Source organism: Podarcis melisellensis (assembly GCF_964234715.1).
Source record: "Podarcis melisellensis genome assembly, chromosome: 3".
In the NCBI taxonomy this organism is placed as follows: Eukaryota; Metazoa; Chordata; class Lepidosauria; order Squamata; family Lacertidae; genus Podarcis; species Podarcis melisellensis.
Window position 1 is genome coordinate 57,651,631 of NC_138530.1, and position 19,693 is coordinate 57,671,323.

At 37.7% G+C, this 19,693-nt stretch overlaps 1 protein-coding gene and 2 long non-coding RNA genes across 12 annotated transcripts in view; 2 read left to right on the plus strand and 1 right to left on the minus strand.

Moving 5' to 3' along the window:
- Positions 1 to 6,849, plus strand: part of LOC309366549 — a 30,291-nt gene extending 23,442 nt beyond the window's left edge. For all 4 annotated transcript variants that reach the window (XR_014166753.1, XR_014166754.1, XR_014166755.1 and 1 more), the window contains 2 exons: positions 4,799 to 4,895; positions 6,719 to 6,849. This is a non-coding gene — a long non-coding RNA (uncharacterized lncRNA). The remainder of the gene's footprint in view (positions 1 to 4,798; positions 4,896 to 6,718) is intronic.
- The window catches only part of STXBP5 (syntaxin binding protein 5), a 117,051-nt gene that overhangs the window by 11,886 nt on the left and 85,472 nt on the right, over positions 1 to 19,693 (minus strand). For 3 of the 7 annotated variants that reach the window (XR_014166723.1, XM_081905145.1, XM_081905150.1), the window contains 7 exons: positions 19,187 to 19,252; positions 17,159 to 17,218; positions 17,017 to 17,064; positions 11,398 to 11,448; positions 8,267 to 8,506; positions 6,559 to 6,928; positions 258 to 423 (listed from right to left, as the gene is read on the minus strand). Coding sequence is in view for 6 of the 7 variants with exons in the window: in XM_081905145.1 (XP_081761271.1) it covers positions 258 to 423; positions 6,559 to 6,928; positions 8,267 to 8,506; positions 11,398 to 11,448; positions 17,017 to 17,064; positions 17,159 to 17,218; positions 19,187 to 19,252 (1,001 nt within the window). In the remaining variant the exon portion in view is untranslated. The remainder of the gene's footprint in view (positions 1 to 257; positions 424 to 6,558; positions 6,929 to 8,266; positions 8,507 to 11,397; positions 11,449 to 17,016; positions 17,065 to 17,158; positions 17,219 to 19,186; positions 19,253 to 19,693) is intronic. The other 4 variants (XM_081905146.1, XM_081905147.1, XM_081905148.1 and 1 more) reach the window with 4 other exon arrangements.
- Positions 11,455 to 12,907, plus strand: LOC309366564. The gene is made up of 2 exons (XR_014166788.1): positions 11,455 to 12,183; positions 12,217 to 12,907. It is a non-coding gene; the product is annotated as an uncharacterized lncRNA (long non-coding RNA).

A 19,693-nucleotide genomic window follows, 5' to 3' on the forward strand; every position in this document is an offset into this window, starting at 1 on the left:
TTGATCAGGTGCAACCTCTACAGCCCAACTAAATGTATATGGGTTGTGAGAACAGAGTTTTTCTTAAAAAATAATAATCTGATTCAATTCTAATTCCCTGCCCCCAGGTCTCTTTTCCATGCTGGAGAAACCCATCTGGACTTGTTTCATCTCTCCTTCCAAAACAACAGCTATAAATTAAAAGACAAAAGTAGCCTATTCTTCAAATAATGCTTTTACATTAAAAAATAATTACACAAGAATCTTTTATACTTTACCTGCAGATTTTCACATGTTTCTTGACTATAGGTGATTCTCTGGATTTCTGTAGGTGAGACAAGGTACAAAGCTTGCCCATTGTTGGTGAAGCAAAATGTTCTGGCTATCCGCATGTTGGTAAGCGGTAAGTAATATACATCCAACAGCGGCCTTAAACTTGGCAAACTTAAGAAAACAGAAAGGAAAAAATGTTAAAGGTGGGATATGAGCACTTTATCTACTTTTCTAAAGCTTGATAGAGTGCATAAAATGCCTTTAAACCCCCCCCCCAAAAAAAGCTTACATTTTTCAGAACTCTGTAGGCTTATGCAGATTCCTAGCCCACCTACCCTAGGTCCTCCACAACTTAAAGAGTAAAAATATAAATGTATGCAAACTATTTTTCATAAGGATATATATATATAATCTAATTGGTGCATTGTACGTCTCCAAAAATGGTAGCCAGTTTGATTCTCTGGGATTTTATTCTGTGTTTTTAAATAGGGCATGAAGAATCATTGTGAAAAAAGATGTTGATATTATATCTTATACACAATAGAAACATTCAAACAAAGAATCTAACTATGCTCTGTGAGATGCAAAGAGTTGCTATATTTACTTTAGGCAGGGGTACCAACTTGAATAAAATATTGGGGGGGGCAAGTAAGGCCCACCCCCCATAATCGATCACATGATGCAATGCACACACACCATTTCAATGGCAATGACGATTAACTTTGTTAGGGTCTGGTCTCCTCAAATATTTTATTGAGGGATCAAAAGGACTTTTGCCCCTAGGAGTTGGCTCCTATGTGAGTTGCATCTAGGAGAAATGTGTGACTGGAAGACAGTTCATGCAACCAAACTCCCTCCCGCCTCCCCAGTGTAGCCTCCTGAAAACGCTCTCTGGAGGTTTGGGGACTGCCTGAACAATGCAGGACTGTTGTATGGGGCTACAGTGTGAAGAGGGAATTTTCCCTTCTGATCTTACGTGATTTTCCTCTGATACTGCAACCATGTACAACACTGCTTCCACTGTTCAAGGGGCTTTGGGGAGAATAGGATAAGAGAGAATTTGGCTGCATCATGAGCTGCCTTCCAGCCACATAATTGTTAGATACATTCCCCACTTTCTTTTGAAGAGTAGCCCTCTACCCTCACACCATGGTGTCATAAGTTACTTTGGAGCCTCCTCAGTTTCAAAAGAAGTTTGCTATGTAGCATGGGGGATGTTTTTTGAGCAATGCAATTGCAAAGCCCCACTGGGCACACAGAACTAGCTGTAAAGTTTCTCAGATCCTGGACAGTACAGAAAATCCAAGTAGTGCTTCTAATTTAGGACACATTTTCTTCAGCAACTCCAAGGTTCGAACACCAACCACAGACCTCACTAAACTTAGATGCTTTTAAAAGATGTATCAGAGGAAAAAAAGAACAGAGTCTCTTCTTATAGATAATGACTAGAACCACTGCTAAGTCCTGCCTGGAAATAAAAAACACTTCAAAAGGTAAACTACAATACTGAAAAAATATAGCAGCTGGCCAAATTATGTCTACTGAATTGTTAAACGTTACTGCACTTTTTCAGATATAGTATACAAAGGGTATTGTGAAACATATTGTGTTAGTCATTCTTCGTGATCATGAAACAGAGGAGTTGGTGATCTTCAGGGTATGAGCTTGAACCTATTTTATAGGTCACAAGCACCAACTCTTCTTTGAACAGGACTGCTGAGGACAAAAGATTGGCAGAAACTAAGGACAATTTCATAGGTGGCTGGAAAAGACATTTGTCAAATAAATATGATCTAAGATATTCATGAGTACCATTTATGTTTGAATAATTTTGATATTTTGGATGTGTAAGCTGATAAAAAGCAGCTTAACAAATTTATCATCTTGGTACAAGTTGTATCAGAATATTAAAACACAATACAGATGACATTCAACATATGCTGGGGTTATGTTACAGGGATAGTGCATAAAGCCAAAATCGTGTATAGTCAAAACATATAGGGTTTAGTGGTGGATGGGAATGCCATCCCCTTAGGATGCCCATCCCTTTGTAATTTTTTTTGCCAAGTGTGTAAAGCAGATGGACACAAGTTAAATGTGCATAAGTTGCAAGTTACCAGTGCTGAGTCTTTTCGGGCAGCACATTCTAGAATTCCTGTATAGTTCTTTATTTGAACAAAATGATATTATTTTAACAAACAAACAAACAGTCTTGACCTACTTGCAGAATCCTATAAACAAACTCTATAGATCTATTGCATATGCCAATGCAGGTTGTTTAGGAAAATATAGAATTATAGAATTGTAAAGTTAAAAGGGACCCTGAGGGTCATCTAGTCCAACTCCCTGCATTGCAAGAATCTCAACTAGATCATACATGACAGATGACCATCCAACTTCTGCTTAAAACCCTCCAAGGAAGGAGAGTCCACCACCTCTCATGGGAGTCTGTCCCCTCAATACCTTCATCCAAGTCATTATAAAGATGTTAGAACCCCGCAGCACTCCACATCCACATGTCCCTTTTTTCTAGGATGATGAGAAACCGTTAGTGAGCACTCTTTGGGTTTGGTCAGTGAACCAGTTACAAATCCACCTAACGGTCATCTAGTCCAGTCTACATTTTACCAGTTTCTCAGCAAGAATATCACAGGGACTTTGTCAAAAGCCTTACTGAAATCAAGATACACTACATCCGCAGCATTCTCCTGATTCACAAAGCTTGAAACTATCAAAAAGAAAGAAATGAGATTCATCAGACATGACTTGTTTTTGAGTAACCCATGGTGGGTCGTAGTAATCACAGTGCCCTTTTATAAATGCTCACAAACTGACTGTTTAATTATCTGTTCTAGGACCTTTCCTGGTATTGATGTCAAGCTGACCTATTGGTAGTTTTTTTTGTGTTTTGAAGCTGAGGACATCTGCCCACCTCTAGTCTTTTGGGACCTCACTTGTTGTCCAAAAATTGTCAAAGATTATAAGCAGAGGCTCTGAGTTTACTCCTGAAATTTTCTTTAGTATCCTTGAGTACAGCTCATCAGGCCCTGGAAATCTGAATTCATTTAAAGTAGCTAGGTGTTCCCTTACCACCTCTTCCCATCTTTGGCTGCAGCTCCTTCCTTGCATCATTTATTCTGTCATCATCAGGTTGGGCACTGCTTTTATTTTGGGTGCAGAGACAAAGCAGGCACTGAGCACTTCTCTGTCACCCAATAGCATTTCTCTGTCTACTCCAATCAGAGGATCTTGCTTCTTCTTTCTCGTTTTGAACATAGCCAAAGAAAACCTTTTTTACTGTTGTTAATTTATCTTGCAAGCTTGAGCTCATTCTGAGCTTTGGCCTGCCTGACCTCCCTGCAACTCATGTACTGTATACTCTTCCTTAGTGATTTCTCCTTTCTTCCATTTATTATACATTCCCTTATACATTCCCTTCTTACATCTCAGCTAATCTGTAAGTTCATTATGAAGCCACAGTCGTTTATTTAGGTGCCTCTCACTTTTCTTTCTTGTTGGAACTGTCTGTGCCTTCAATATTTCACATTTAAGAAACTCCCATCCATCTTGGACACCCTTCTCTTAAGAGTATTTCTGACCATGAGACCTCACACAGTAGTTCCTCAAGGTTTTTTAAATCAGCCTATTTAAAGTCCAGAGCGCATGTCCCATTACACTCAGCTTTCCTGTAGCTAGGTATCATATAACCCAAAAGGACATGATTAATTCCTCCCAAGGTTCCCTATACTTTCACTTTGTCCATCAGTTCCTCTATGTTGGTGAGGACCAGGTCCAAGAGAGATGACCCTCTTGTTGCTTCTTCCACCTTATTGGAAATGAAATAGTGAGGCAATTGAGGAATTACATTCTTGGAAGAGTTTGAGCTCCAACAGATATCAGGGTAGTTGAAGTCTCCCATGACTACTATACCTTTCCTTTTTGAATGTTTAGTAAGGTCACTTCTACAATTTTTACCCATATTCTCTCAATCTGCCTTCTATGTTCCAAGTCATGGATCTCTTCACAAGTATACATTTTCGTAACATATAATGCTACTCCTCTTCCCTTCCTGTTTGATCTATTTGTTTGGAGCAGGTTGTACTCCTAAATTTCTATATTCCAGTCATGAGTCTCATCCCACCAGATTTCAGTAATGCCTATTAGGTCATATTTGCCATCCTGCATTAAGTGCTCAAGTTCTAATTGCTTGTTTCCCATATTCTGTGCATGAAGAATATAGAGAGTCAACTGTGTAGAGACAACTGAATCTATGGGTTATTCTTCTGCACACTGCTGCCTCTGTCCTCTTCCACAGAGAGTCACCTGCCACGACTACAAATCTCTTCCTTTTCTGGGGAGTGACAGGAATCATTCTGTACACTGTACCTTCCACTACCATCTTGGTGTGTTTGAGGTTTGCAACCACTGCACTTGCTCCTCTGGCTAAGAATTGGTGTTCGAGATGAGGGCATGGAACCAGTTTTGTAGTTCCAGAGACACAGCTTGACTCCTGAAAGTCCTGCTTTTTTGTGCCCCATTCCTCCAGGGGTTCGCCTCCTGCACTGGGCAATCTTCCTCCTCCCTAGAGGCACCCTGCCTGCATCTCTGTTCCAGCACAGTCCACTCAAAGCTTCTGATCCCAGGTTAGTTAGTTAACGCAGGTAAGTAAGTTTAAGTAATTCAAAAATACCATTGCAAACTCTTGCAACTAATGGTACATGCCCCACAAATCCATAGAGGGAAGATGATGACATAGAAATCCAACTCCATATGAAATCTTTCCCTCCTACTATTAGATTGCACTTTTCCTCTGTTCACACTGTCTCTGTGTGTTTTAAATTCAAATTTAGTCATGTCTAGCTGGAAAGCAGACACTTTTGAGAGATGGATCTGTAAAATTTAGCCTCTACTTTTAATGGCAGTAGCAGCTGCCACCCAAAGATATGCTCAGCATATGTGGGCACAGTTCCCTTGCATGATGCAGACAACTGTTTCCTTTCTCCCGGTCCTATCAGCTGACAAATGAAACAACAATCTCTCGATCACAGCAAGCTCGTCTGATACTGGTTTTCTTCAGATATCATACTAAATCTTGGTCAAAAAAGTTTAACCAAAGTTAACACAATGTTTAAATTGACAAACTAGTTTACATCTGGCTGGCAAGTAAGAATAAGCTACTGTTTGAAATAGGTAATAAAACATGGGGTCAGATCCAAAGGTTATGCAAGCCCAAGACCACTTGTAGAATTGATCATTCTCCCCTCTTTCCCATTATTTCCAGGATTCACTCCAGAACAGTATGGGCCAAATCATGGGAGGCTGTCACAGAATGGGGAACCACCCAAAATCAGGTTGAGGAAACGTACATTAGGGGAGCTCCACAGCTAGCATTCAATCTGTGGCAGCAATAGTCTTCTGCCTAATTTGGGGTGGCATTCCCACTGCAGCCTTCCATGATACACCCTGCTGTTGAGATTCCACCTTTACTGTCTGGAGCAGCCTTTCAGGGGTGCAGGGGGCTGCAGAGGAGTGGAAAGATCAGTTGTGTAAGCATTCCACTGAGCAGCCTTTTTGCTTACGATGGCTTGGTACAATGATTCAACTGACAAAATTTGCAGCTGAGGCACTGCACCAGATCATCAAGAGAATAACAAGCAGTAATGGCATTTTTGGAACCGCAGAGTATTGTTTGGATTCTAAACTATGGTTAACACAAGCCACGATTTTAATGATATTTAAACAGAGCCCTATGAAGTCATAATTCCAAACAAAATGATTTTAAATAGCTGTGAATTGCATTCTTAATGTTAATTAGTCAAGCCAAAAGAAGAAAAATGCATGTAGCAAAGGGATGGCAAAAGTTATCTTTTGCTTCAAAGTCATTCAAAAACTGCATTAAATCACATAAATAGGTAAACAAGTGGCTAGTTTATCAGCAGTCCTGCATACAGGTTACATATGAAGTATGCATGTTATGACTGTATGTTCTCCCCATCACTTGTACAGCTTCAGTGTGAACTGAAGAATCCCTTGTTCTAGGCTCTGTTGCAGATAAAATATGCAGCATCTGTTTGACAGATTTTAAAATAAATTAATAATAATAGAATAAGTCTATTATTTTAATACTGTAAACATATTACAGCTGCAACAATATTTACCCATCAAATCCTTCATTTTCCCTGTGTAGTTGCAGTCTTATTCACCTATATAACATTTGTTTTCTTAAAGTCTTTGTACATTTTATGTATTTTCAGCGAACACATCTATACTGATTATATTGCCTCCTTTTAGTATTGAATATCTTACCTAAAAGTCATTATATGTCCATTGGCACAGAAACAAGCAAGGCAGATACTGTTACTCAGTGCCACTATATCTCCACGAAGGACAAATGAAGTCTCTGTTATATTTTGCTTATAAGTACAGTTCTGTGAAGGCAGTGAAATAACTTTTGCTTGCTTTTCAGAACATATCACTGCATATTGGTTTTCACTGATTTCCTGAGAGGAGGATGGAGACACTGAGACAGGCCGGCGTTTCTTCACCTTATCCTTTTCGTCCTTGTCTTCAGGAACATTGGGTTCTCTCCAGGGTTCATATGCTGGTGGAACTAATGATCCTGTAGTGTCCAGAAAAGCCATTCTCAGTATTGCCCCTTTAAGCCTTAGTATGGTCCCTAAGATACAGAAACAGAGAAAGTTGCTAAAATAGCTGTTCAATTTTTGACAAATAAAAAAATGTTCAGCCTAATACACTGAAATGCATTCCTAATTTATAAAGCACTCTTAAACTATTGCCTCCATAATACCATGACATGTAGAATGTGCTTAGGGGTCACTCCTAAACAAGGGTCCTTTCTGAAAGGAAGTCTTCAAGAAATACATGTAAGCACATAACTTGTTCTTTTAATGAAGGATCATACTGAAGAACCCATATGAAAGTACATTTATATGTACTTATATTTGGAAGCTCCTTTTTTAATGAAATACTCCCTTGGATTTGTTCTGTAAAAAAAGGGGTTCCTGTTTGCAGAAGATACTGAGATCCAGCAGAGGGTCTATGCTGGAGGAAGGAATTCCCCCAGTTCCTTCTTCCTCTAGCCTCCCCATGTTGCTGCTTATGAGCTTCCCATAGGCATCTGGCTGGTCACTGTGAGCGTAAGATGCTGGGCCTTTATTCTGATCCAGTAGGGCTCTTCTTTTATTCTTATGTACTCATGTCAGTTGCTGAAACTACTGTAACAGATTTTCAGAGATCATAGGGGGGATGATGGAGAGAGGAAAGTAGCTAAAATGGTCTCCCCCCACCCCCCACACATAGTATAACTCTATGAATCACATGTCTGGATCAAACTACTTCGTTTATACATCTTTTCTCTTTCTTTAACCCTGTGTTGAAATAAGATAATGCTGGCAACATGATGGCAGCACACACACAAAAATTATAGTTCCTGCTTATCATTTTTGGGGGGGGGGTGGAGAATTTTTAAAAAGCAGGATTTTCTGGCATCCCTCAGAGGTCCTTTCCATCTATAGGAGAAAACAATACAGAAATCTATAGATAAAGAATAATAAAATTCAGGGGAAAGGACTTGCTCACAATTGCCCTCATATGCTGTTGTACAGGATAGCCAAATCTACAGATTTTCTAACCCTGTGCTTCCAAAGCAAGATGACATGTCCATTTATACAAAGCACAATCTATTTGAGGCATATGGTTAGAAATATTGCAGTTTATGAGTGATATTATTTTCCTTTTACACATATGTGAAGATGAAATGGATTGTGCTGAATTTCTATATACCTGATTATATATAAATTTTAGCACTATAAGAGAAGCCAACAATCACAATTCTCACAAGAAAGTTCATTTTTCTGGCAAAATACGCCAGAAGAAGCCAACAAATGGCCTTCTTGCTTTTGTGCCGATGACTGTCATAATCACAACACCACGTTAAGAATTAAAAGCACATAGTATTTTGCACATTGTAAACTCTGCCTTGTGAAATACATACCACTGGGAGATACAATTACTGGCTGAAGTAGTCTTTGCTCTCCTCCTGGGGGTAAATTCAATGCAATGACTAAAACTGTACCCAACGTAGTGCCAACCCACAAGCAGGGTGAAGGTGCTGTATCAGCTTTTCGTGTGAAAGTCTCACAGAAATGAAGAGCTGAAATTGCTTCTCGAGATTCCTTGTCAATGCTGGTGACACTAGAACTCCTGGATCTGCTGAAGGAGTTGTCTCTAACATCTGAAATATTTAATATCAATTTAAACACAATGAAAAATAGTCCATCTTCCCTTTAAAGGACAGTTACAAACAGTTTAGCTATAAGGCGTCTATAAAAACTCAATTCACTACAGTTAAGTCCATTTCACACATTGCATGTTTTTGGTGAACACTTAAGTAACAAGTGTGAAAGAAATGTGTTTGAACATACACATATATGCCCACAAGAGCACCATCACGGTCTACAAGTATCAACAAAGAAGTGAATCTATGTATCTGTACATGAAAAGTAGCTTGCAGAATATACCATACTTTATCATAATCACATTTATCTTTTAGATAGGACAACACAGCTGTGATCAAGTAATTTTTTAAAAAAAAGATATATATCATAATGTTGCATGATGCGCCATTTCTCAGACCAGCTTGGTCATTTTCTTTCTGACTAGTTTTATGAGATTCTATGCACTATGGAGGAAAATGATGTAAACATATTTTAAGTTCTTTTACAAACATACACAAACACACACAAACACACCCACTTACACACAGAGAGCTATTGATTTCTTTTTTAGTTCAGATTACTAGTTCTCACTATTTTTTAAAGCTAGTTATTGCAACTTTAGGACAGAGGATCTATTTGCTTATGTAAATTAGATGAACCCATAAATGTACTTTTTTTTTTTAAACACCAATATAATATTAGGTCAGATTTCTGAGCCAAAAACTAGAGCTGAGACACTTAAAATATATATTCTCATAGACCACCCAGCCACAGAATCTATTGAACGTGTGTATTTAATGTGAAGAGATAGGGAAGGGGATGGTGGTAGAGTACGATACAGTTGTCTAGATAAGATTAATTATGGGTGCTTGCTTTAGTGTATCTGTAGTATACGGTTAGCAACACAATGACGGTATTTGATAAAGGTACAGGGCAGGACCTTTCTATGGCAGTAGCATTAACTGTGAAGGCCACTGCATAAGAAGGTCAGTTCATGCCCATCTCTTTTGATGTTATTAAGTTTATCAGGAGCTCTTTGTTTCCAGTAGGGCTTTTATTATTGATAATCATGTTGATGGTGATGATGCGTCTATTATTTTGTTATATTGCTTAATCTTATTGCTTAGTTTTAAAGTGTAGTTGTACTTTCAAAATTGTGGTTTTATTTTTATGGCAGAAAGTTTTATACAAAAACTCAATACTTCTCAAGTTATAAAACAGTGAGATTTCCAAGTTGTGTGTCCCAAGAGGAGCTGAAGTGTACCTTGAAAAGTTAAGCCACCATGTTGAATGCACTCAACTCTCTATGCTAAAGTAGCAAGAACATAGCATTGTTCCTCCTATCCTTTGCCAATATTTCAGCAGTGAAGGCATCTTGAAGGAGAGAGGAAGAACACACTGAGATTTTCTGACACAGTTCAGTCCATGTAGATATATTGTTCAGATCTTAGATCCATTGAAAGTATGAAAATGATTTCTGACCTATTAAATTGCCATACTGGTAATACTGTCCATTTCAAAAGTACAGTGTGTTAAAATCTCATTTTCATACGAACAGCAGACTTTTAAACCTGGTATTATATAGTGATTTGCTGCATTTAGTAAGCATGTTTGTAAAGAAGAACTGCAAAAAAGCAGAAGGATCAGAAGTGTGAAGAAATACTGAAATTTCAAGATTAACATGCACATCTGTAACAAATAAGATAAACCAAAAACCTTATAATTCACTGAAAGTAGGGAATGTGCCTGACATTGATTTCTGCCTCTTTGACTTTTAGTTTGTACCTTTCTTTTGATAGAAAACTCTATAGTACTATTTCCTTAGTAAAACTGCAATGGCTTTAATGGACACGTAAATTTGCTAAGACATACTTCAAGAAAACAGCATGATTTCATAAAGGCATTCAGATTTAAACATGAGCGTACGCCTACTGTACTACTAATATATATATACATGATTTTAGTTTTATATGCCAATGGTCCAATCAAAATCAATAAAGACCGACACACAATTATATCCCCATGGGATCTTAAAACCTAAGGCCTCACTATTGAGGCCATGATCTGAAGAACTATGAAGTTCCATTTCCTAAGGGTACTTTAAATTTTTTTAAAATTGTATCCCACTACTCCAGTATAGCAAACTATATTTAAAAGTAATGGTAGTTTCAAAGGCAGCTGTTTGTATTCTTGCCTAAGTTTCTCAAACTGTGTATACAGTTGCAGCAACACCCCATTGTGATGCACATAGCAGTTCATTAAATACTTGTTTTAAGACTCAGGTGATTGATTAGATCTTAAGAAATATTATGTAGCAGAAGCAGCAGCCTATTTATTCAATTTATTTTTTTACATTTATATCTTGCTTTTACTCTAGGGAGCACAAGGCAGCACACGTTATTCCTCCGATGCCTCTTTTATTCACACAACAGTCATGTGGAATAGGTTAGGTTGAGAGAAAGTAAGTAAGCTCAAGTAAGTGAGCTGAATGACTCAATAGAGATCTGAATCTGGATCTTCAAGTCCTAACTCAACACTCTTATAACCACTGGCTATGAAAATAGGTATATAGGATTTCCTTAAACTATTCTTGTTTTCCATACAGTGTCCAAACTGATAATAATGTGAAACACGGTGATTAAAAAACAAGAACCTAAGAAGAAAATTTCATGTCTTATTTCAATAGATTTCCCATGGTTTTAAATGAGAAGAACATAAAAGTGGCTCCAAGTAGATGGAAAAGCATTTTGCTTACATGCATTAAATACTGTCAAATTTTGGAATACAACAATGGAAATTAAATGGACTCCCCCCTACTTAGTAGTTCGGTCACTGTATGTGTTTCTTTTTCCGCAGCCTTTTCAAAAATTGTAAACATCATTAATACAGGCTTTGAACAAACACTTACCTAACTCAGGTTTCAGTTCAGTTGGTAAGCTTAATTTTCTAGACATCTTTGCTGAAAAATAACGTATAGTTTTATAATAAAGCTAGAATGATCACATTTTAAAGAGTTTATGAAACTAAGAATTTAAGCTGTTGGTTTCCAAAATAAGAAATCATATACAACAGTTGTAAGCAAGGAAGGTATGCGCATTTACACATATATTTGTAACAGGTTTTAGTGACAAGTGTGCAGTCAGAGTATGGCAGTGTACCTTCTTTGGAGTTATGAACAGTTATGAACATTAGTAATTAAAATTCTCAGAATCTCTGATGTCTTTATTGTAGCGCACTGTAAGTCATTATTTTGTATGATTTCCCTGGCACTAAATGGATTTAACAATTGAGTCAAGTTTACTTAAGCCTCTTTCCAACCACCTCCCCCAAACAATGGAATACTAACACTACAAAAAGAAAACCGCTGAACCACCAAAAAATGATAAATATTAGAAAAATTCACAGAATTACACTGTAAAGTTAAAGACCACAAGAGTGGCTGTGGCTACTGGGAGACAAATTTGTATAGAAAATAAGTTCATGAACTATGTTCCTGTGGAAGGACTCTTTTCTCCACTGATGAGGCCAAGTTAGCCAGAACCACCATTGGCAGAGGGCAACTCCATCAAGCCCCTACCAGCAAGGAATCTAACTGCTGTCAAACAGCACTGTTCAACAGAGGGAAGAACCATGTGGAAGAAGCATCCCTGACCCAATTAGGGCACCGTTGCTCCTCTAGTTGGGCGGGGACAGTGTGCAGGTGCTTCCACCCTATCCCATTGTCAAGGCAGAGACAAACAGAACCTGAAGCAGTCTGGTCCTCTGCTCTAGAATACATCTACATGTGGAAGCCAATCCTGCTGAGAATGCAAACCACAAGATATTTGTAAGCTGTCTTGACATATGCAAACCACTTTAAGATTTTTTTTGTTGAAAAGCAGGATATAAATGTTCTAAATAAATAAAACAAGGTAATACTATGCTGCAAGTAAACTGGACAGAAAAGTGAGAAGGTGATGGAACAGTCAAAGAACATCCTGTACTAGTTGATACCTAAACTCCAAATATAGCTGGAGAAGCCTGTATTCTTTAGGACTGGTGAGCCTTTAAGACTACATTTCCCATACAAACTTGCTCAAATGCCCCACTCTGAACCTGAGGCCCTTCCTGGGGTCTTTTCATTGATGGTGTCTAAAAGTATGCAATTCCATCTTCAGGAAGGTTTGTTTAGCTCTCCTTTCTTTCAATAAGTTAAGATCATTTTGTTTAGATGTGCTTAAAGTGGGGTGGTGGGGGAGACAGGAGAAAGGGTTGCTGCTGTTTGTTTGTTTTTAGTTTGTTTTATACCGGTTGTTGTAAGATGCGGTTTTAAATTTTATTTTGTTTTATGTGATGTAAAATTGTTATGCTTTATGTTTTGTTTGTATGGTATTGATTTTAACCTTGCTAGTTGAAAAACCAGTTCTGAGAGATTTAGTGTAGATTTTAATATGGTCACATATTACACTCAGATATCATTTTGAACAAGTTGATTTTTAAAGGCCACTTACAAGTATAATTTTTAAAATTTTGCTAGTTTTGCATTTGCTTGGTAAAAAACATATTTATTCATCCAGGTCACAGTGGAGACCTTGACAGCCATAGGAGAGACAGACAACGACACATGCACACACAAAGAAAATTTGTAGCCATATTAAAAATGCAAGCAAATTTCAGTGAGTTCTGAAGAACTGATCAGAAAAATATATAAAGACACTCATTATTACTGGAGTATTTTAATCCATCTCACCATCAAAATTGCACTCCACATCAGCCAATAGTAAGTATTCAGTGAAAGGCAAAACAACAAACAGCTCTCAAAGAGCCCCAGACAAATCCCATCTAGGACGCATCAAACCCCAAAGCTTTAGATCTCATCAGATAGGGACAGTGCACACATGCATACAGTAGGAATGTTACTGGTGTTTTCAATGAAAGTAGCTCACTAAACACAGATCTCAAGAACTCTAGATAAAAGCAAATCAGAAATTAAATTCTTTTAAATCAAAGTCACCATTCATTGTTTAAAATAGGCAGCCACTATCAGAAGAATCTACCTGAGAAGGCCAAACATAACATCTAAAGAGTCTGGTACTGAATTATGACCAATGCAGATTTAAAATTGTACCAAGAGACATGACCACAGAACATAAGCAGGTGATCTAATCCTGCTCACTGAAAACACTGACCTTTGCCATAGAAGCAGCAATTGTTATGGACAAATTAGTATAATTCACACAGTACCTCTTGAAAGGAGTTCATAAATTATAATTATTGGGCATATCAGCCTAGCATGTAGATAAAACTGACACAGTGAGAACAGCATATAAGCAACAACTCAGAGGGTAAACCAATTGTCTCTTTTCCTTTACTCCTTTGCCACGCCTGCAGAATTTGTGCCATGCCAACTTAACTGCAGTTTAAATCAGTAGGCAAAATTAACTAGCTATACATTTAATGGTGCCTGATTAATTACAGGAGCCATTTTGAAAGCAGTTCCTATAGTTAATCATCTCTAGCAAAACAGTCACCTGCAGTCCACACCACCAGAAAATACCTTCTACTGAGGAGAAGGGCTTGCTTGTGGTTCCTCATGTTTATGACACACACAGTTTCAGAGGATATTTGGGAAAACTAATAGTTATTTCCCTAGACAACTCTCTTCTATTGCTGTGGGTTTATTTTCTCCTTACTTTATTATTTATCTCTTTTTATGTTGCATGAATTCTGTTCAACACAAAATTGAGATATATCATCTTAAAATAACAATAATTTTAACGTTCTTTGTATGCTTTTTTCATTTCTGCAAGCCAAACAGCTGAATCTTTGTGTGCCTTTGAGTCTCCTCCAAATATATCCTTGCTATGTTGGGTGAGGCCCAGAGAAAAAAGGATGCCAGCCACTGCAGAGCTGCCCAGCCTGGCACTGAAAGATGAGGTCATTAAAGTCAAAGTAGATCAAATTTCGGAAATATTGTGCCCACCACAGAGTCACCTGGCACACTACATCTCCTTTCAGTGCCTAGACTGTTAAAGCAACAATACTGAGCCTACCCAGGAAGCAGCTCACCTGGTCCAGAACAATTGGTCCCCCCCCCCCAGGTCCTCTCACTTAAATGGGTGGCTCTGCAGCATCCTTCCTCCAGCTGGCAGCCATCTGCTGCTGCTTGCACCATAGGTTCACAGGGTGGGGAACAGACTGCCTACCCAGGAGGTGCAGGGGCTGGAGGAACAGATCACCTGCCTAGGGGTAAATCTTGCACAAGTCCTGGATAATCTGTATAAGGAGCATGACAAACTTCCTGGACTGTCCAAATGAAGTCTGCAAGACTGCTATTCTGTCTTATCTTAAGATAAAGCTGATAATTGTCATGAGCCAGACTTAACCTCTAGGAGCCCTCTTCATAATATGCCTCCTCTTTGTATACAGAGTAACTAAGATTACACTCTTTGAAGTCTTTCTGCTGCTTCAGCAAACAGCAGAATACTACTACTGACTGCAACTGGACATAGCAGAGGCTACTTTCAAAAGTGGTAATTTGCCAAAGATTTTCTTTGTCCTATTGCATCCATACAGAGCCTTATGGTGGATTTATTCCAGAGGTCAATGGTCTTCTGTTCCCTCATTCATCCAGAAGTTAGAATCTTCTGTAACCAAGTCAGACATTTCCACTAGTCACTTTGCAGATAAAATGCTCGCATTGTTCTAACCTTCATGCCACAATTAGAGCAGAGTCTGAACTACAGGCTGCTCTTCCTTGGATTTAGCTTTGCCACTATCTCACGGCGATAGGATGTTTGGTAAGGCACATGTGCCATATGGATATTGTATGAACATACACCTTGACTGGTAAGAGATAGGCTAGCATCTCAAGCGGAGAGAGGAGGGAAGTAATATTTTCTTGCCAGTATCAATCACTGCCATTTAATGCAGCAGACCAACCAATACCACTCGTGTCCCTGGGTGCTGGTGGAGTTGTGAGGCAAACCTTCAGTTTCTCTTCCTCCTTTGTTATTTCTTTTTCTCTTTTGACTGCACACAATGGCAAAGCAGCAGATTTTTACCTGGAGGTAACTGGTGCTGCATACAGGTGTGTCATGCATATCATGAAGTAACACAGCTGGAGAACTAGTGGCATGATGGCAACATACATCTCCACCCACAGTTTGTCTCTGAAAATGAACCTAATACTTTTGACTAGCATATCTAGCACACATCAATAAATTTGTGGCATCTTCTAGGATTCTTTTTACAGACACTTATGCACCATGCCACACAGGCTGGTTGGTTAGTTACACATTATACAGGTGCTTCCTTTAATCATGGGACTGCTTGTGGGTGACAGTTTTTGTGAGAATCTCCCCGTCATTTCCTTTTTACTCTGCTAGTAAATTAAGCCAATAGACAGCAAGTAGAAACTTCCTTAATTTGAGAAGCTTCTGGTTTTATTTCCCAACCATACTAGAGCATTATGGCTGTGACTTCTTTGTGGCTGGATACCTCATTGCTCTCTTGACATTTGAATGAAAGTAGCACATAGAATGGGCATCACAGTATCCTAGAAGCCAGTCCTGTTGACACAGGAAGTGTAACAATGGAAGAGAAGTACTTAATTTGTAGTGACTTGCACACAACTTGCAGGTTAACAGATATGTTGATTGTTTCAACACATTAAAACTAAATCTATAAAATTCCCTTTGACACCGAATGTTGTGATAAACTGAAGATATTAAAGAAGAAACATGATCAAGAAAATAACAATTAGACAACATGCTGTAAATATGCAAATTTAGAAGAGAGATAAGCCACTGCGGTTACTGTGAAATATATATTGTTACACATAATTAGTAAAATCTCACTACAAATAAACAATTAGATAGAAATAATGACAAATGGGAGGAAGTCTGCTAAGTAATTTAATTTCCATTCAAACAGATGACCAATAGGTTTAACAGATATACTCTAAAATAAAAAGCAGAACAACCATATCCAAGCAATAAGGTTATTTCTTATGTTCTTACAACAGAAGGGTTCAATCCACCTTATGCACGTACTGCAAACTTGGTAAGTAATTTGCAATTTAATTGTCAGTGATCAAAGATCAGTTAGCAACAAGGATTCAGAGAGAATACACTTATTGCTGAAATACATGAATTAAAATGTTATGTACTTTATTCCCAAGAAGCTAAAACCATTGTTCCTGCATTTCAGAATTAGCGTTAACACTTTGAGAACCTATGTTAAAACCATTTTATACGGCAATGCTCACAGGATTGAACCCTTTCAGTATTTCTGAATAGAAACCAAAACCTTTGTAGAAGGATGTGCATATTCAATTAGAGAAAATTAAGAGCCCAGTCTCTTGGATTATGTTAATAATTGAGCACAGTATATTAGCAGAGAAGCAGCCCAAAGGAACACCACTTATGGTTAGGAGAATATTAATTTAACAAATATAATGCAGCTTGCTTTGTTTTGCTGCAGAGTTAAGCGCTGCATAGAATAAGGTCCCAGGTAAGGAGCAAAGGAGAATTTTTCTAGTTCCTACCTATATCATTGGCTACCATCTTGGAAAACTTTCTGCTTTTGGTCTTCACTGCAAATAATATTTCAATACAAAATGTCAATTTACTAAAAATATGAGCTAATGAAAATTTATGATAATTCTCTTAAAAATAAAAATACTATACCCTTTTCTATAAAATTATTCATTTTTTGATCATCATCAGAATTGTTGGGAGAACCAGAACCTAAATGAGTGAAGATAAGAATGAAAGGGACATACGAAATGGATATTAACAAAAAAGGATGCATACAAAAAATTTACGACAGATGACAAAATGAGAAAGACTATATATCCTAATCCATATCATATGCAACAATAAACCCCTAAGTAAACACCTCTTTGGGTATTATGGATGATTTATAATTTCAGGCTTTTTTTCCTGCAAAAAAAGAGGGAGTATTCACCTATATCTCCTGCTTTATGCGTAAGGACATCTACATTTGAGACAGATAACTTTTGCGTCTTCCGTGTTTCACTTTCATCATACACAGCTTTAATTTTTCGAACTTATGCTGGGGCTACAATTTTCTAGTTCAGATGAGACCACACAACCAAAGGAAAGCATAGAAGATACAGATTTTCTGATGGGAATTGGGAAACGGGAAACAAAACAGTCTGGAAAGGTTGCTTGTGTTCAGATTAACAAAAATATTCACATGATAATAATAGCAGGGATTCTAGTTCACATTTTAAATGTCAATTTTTGTATTATCAATATTGCCAAAATAATTCAGAAGAAATAGCTTCATTAAGGTCTAAGGTGTGTTCCAGTGCACTTATCTCTGTGATAACAAATGAAAATACAGCTACTTTTGCCAATTCTCTGTATTTCAATCCAAAAGTGAAAAGATTTGAAGTGTGGTTGTTTTGCTATTAATTACTTTAAAAACTAATTGGAAATAACATCCTTTGTTTACCTGTAAAAATGAATTTTGTAAATTGTTTTCTGCATGCATATATTTATTACATTTTAATTAAGAACATAAAAAACCTCCCCTCCCTTCTCTATGCATACCAACATGGTACAGATGAAAATAAAAATTAATGATACAAATGATATCAGGAACTACTACTTTCAATAAGAATACTTGCTGAATTCCTTGGGAATATTACGTTCATTCTCTTCTAGTGATGGGAGGCACTCTCCTCCCTACCCAAGTCAGATTCATGATTGGGTTCAGCAAATTAATACACATGATTAAAAAAAATGGCTCAATCGAGGGATCACACCTAAGGGCAAAATTGTGTCTAGTCAAAATCCAATGGTGGGTGGGATTGCCAGAGTCATTTTCCCCAGAACCCTGCCTGCTTTTTAAGAATCAATAAATAAATTTGCCATGCACATAAGGCTGAATCTGCACAAGTTAAATGTGTGTAAGTTGCATGCTTACTGTACACAAAAAAACCCTGTTCACACTCCTGTGGTGGCACTGTAAGCCCCTCCCCCCGCTTGCTCCCTGGATTCTGTGATTATGATGATTTTGCTGCTGCTGAAACAGCAGTCAGGGAAGCAGAGGGAGGAGTTCTTTTGCTAGGTCCAATTAAAATCTAATCCACTGAAAAAGTCTCAACTCCTATTTAAGAAAAAGATAACAACTTGCCAAGTTGCATATCTGAAATAAAGATTCTAAAGTTTAATGAAATTGCTACTCACTCCTTGCTTCCTATTCTTATACTACTTTCCACCCTATTGGTTAATTTTACTATAACAGCAGCAGAAGTGACAAAAGTGGGATGACCTTTTCCCACTTAAATTACCTCTGGCAAAGAACAACGAAAGCTCATACAAATAAAAGATCGTGATGAGAGTAGGAGTTAGAACACATTTCTACTCTGAATAATCTCTTCTTGAAACAGATAGCCCAAGAGACATAAAACACACTCCCCTTATAATATAGTATTTCCTATAGTAATGCATTCTAAACACTGTAAATAATGAACAATGACAAATATATAAGAATGGCTTTGAGGCAAACCAAGTATTCAGCTGTATGTACTTGTCTGAATTGTGTATATTTGAGAAAACCCCTGTAAAGTTCAGTGGCATAGTAAAAATCCTTCTGGAGCATGAAAACAAAAGAGGAGAGAAGCCTGCTACAAGGCGTTTTGAAGTACTATTTGTTCTAAAGCGTTTCCAAGAACAGTTCATTACCTGAGGTGGGTGACTTGCAACGATCCTCTTGTACAGCTGTACCTTCATTAATATCACAAAGACCTGCTGTAAAATACAAAGAACACAACAGGTTTCAACAGCTGTGGACCATTTCTAATTCTTGACACAAACATGACACATAAGGTATTTTTGTGCCCACTGGGGAAACAATCAAATCCGATACTTAATTATATTTTTAACTAAGCGTTTTGACAAACGTGTTTTGCTGTTCAAAGTATCAGTGTTTCTTCTTTGGGGAACAGGATGATTATGAAGATTCAGGGAAAAGGGGAGTTGGTATAGATGTGCATGAAAGCCTTTTTTCAATGTGATTTTTCTATGTAATATATGTGATTAATGCAAAATTAATGGAAAATTACCTGTATTGTAAACAGGTATATTACAAAGAAAGGTAACCAAGTTGAATATAAGAATGAACATGTAAGGACAAATAGATTACATTTAAAAACCACCATAGACCATAAAAGCAAGCTAGAATTAGTAACA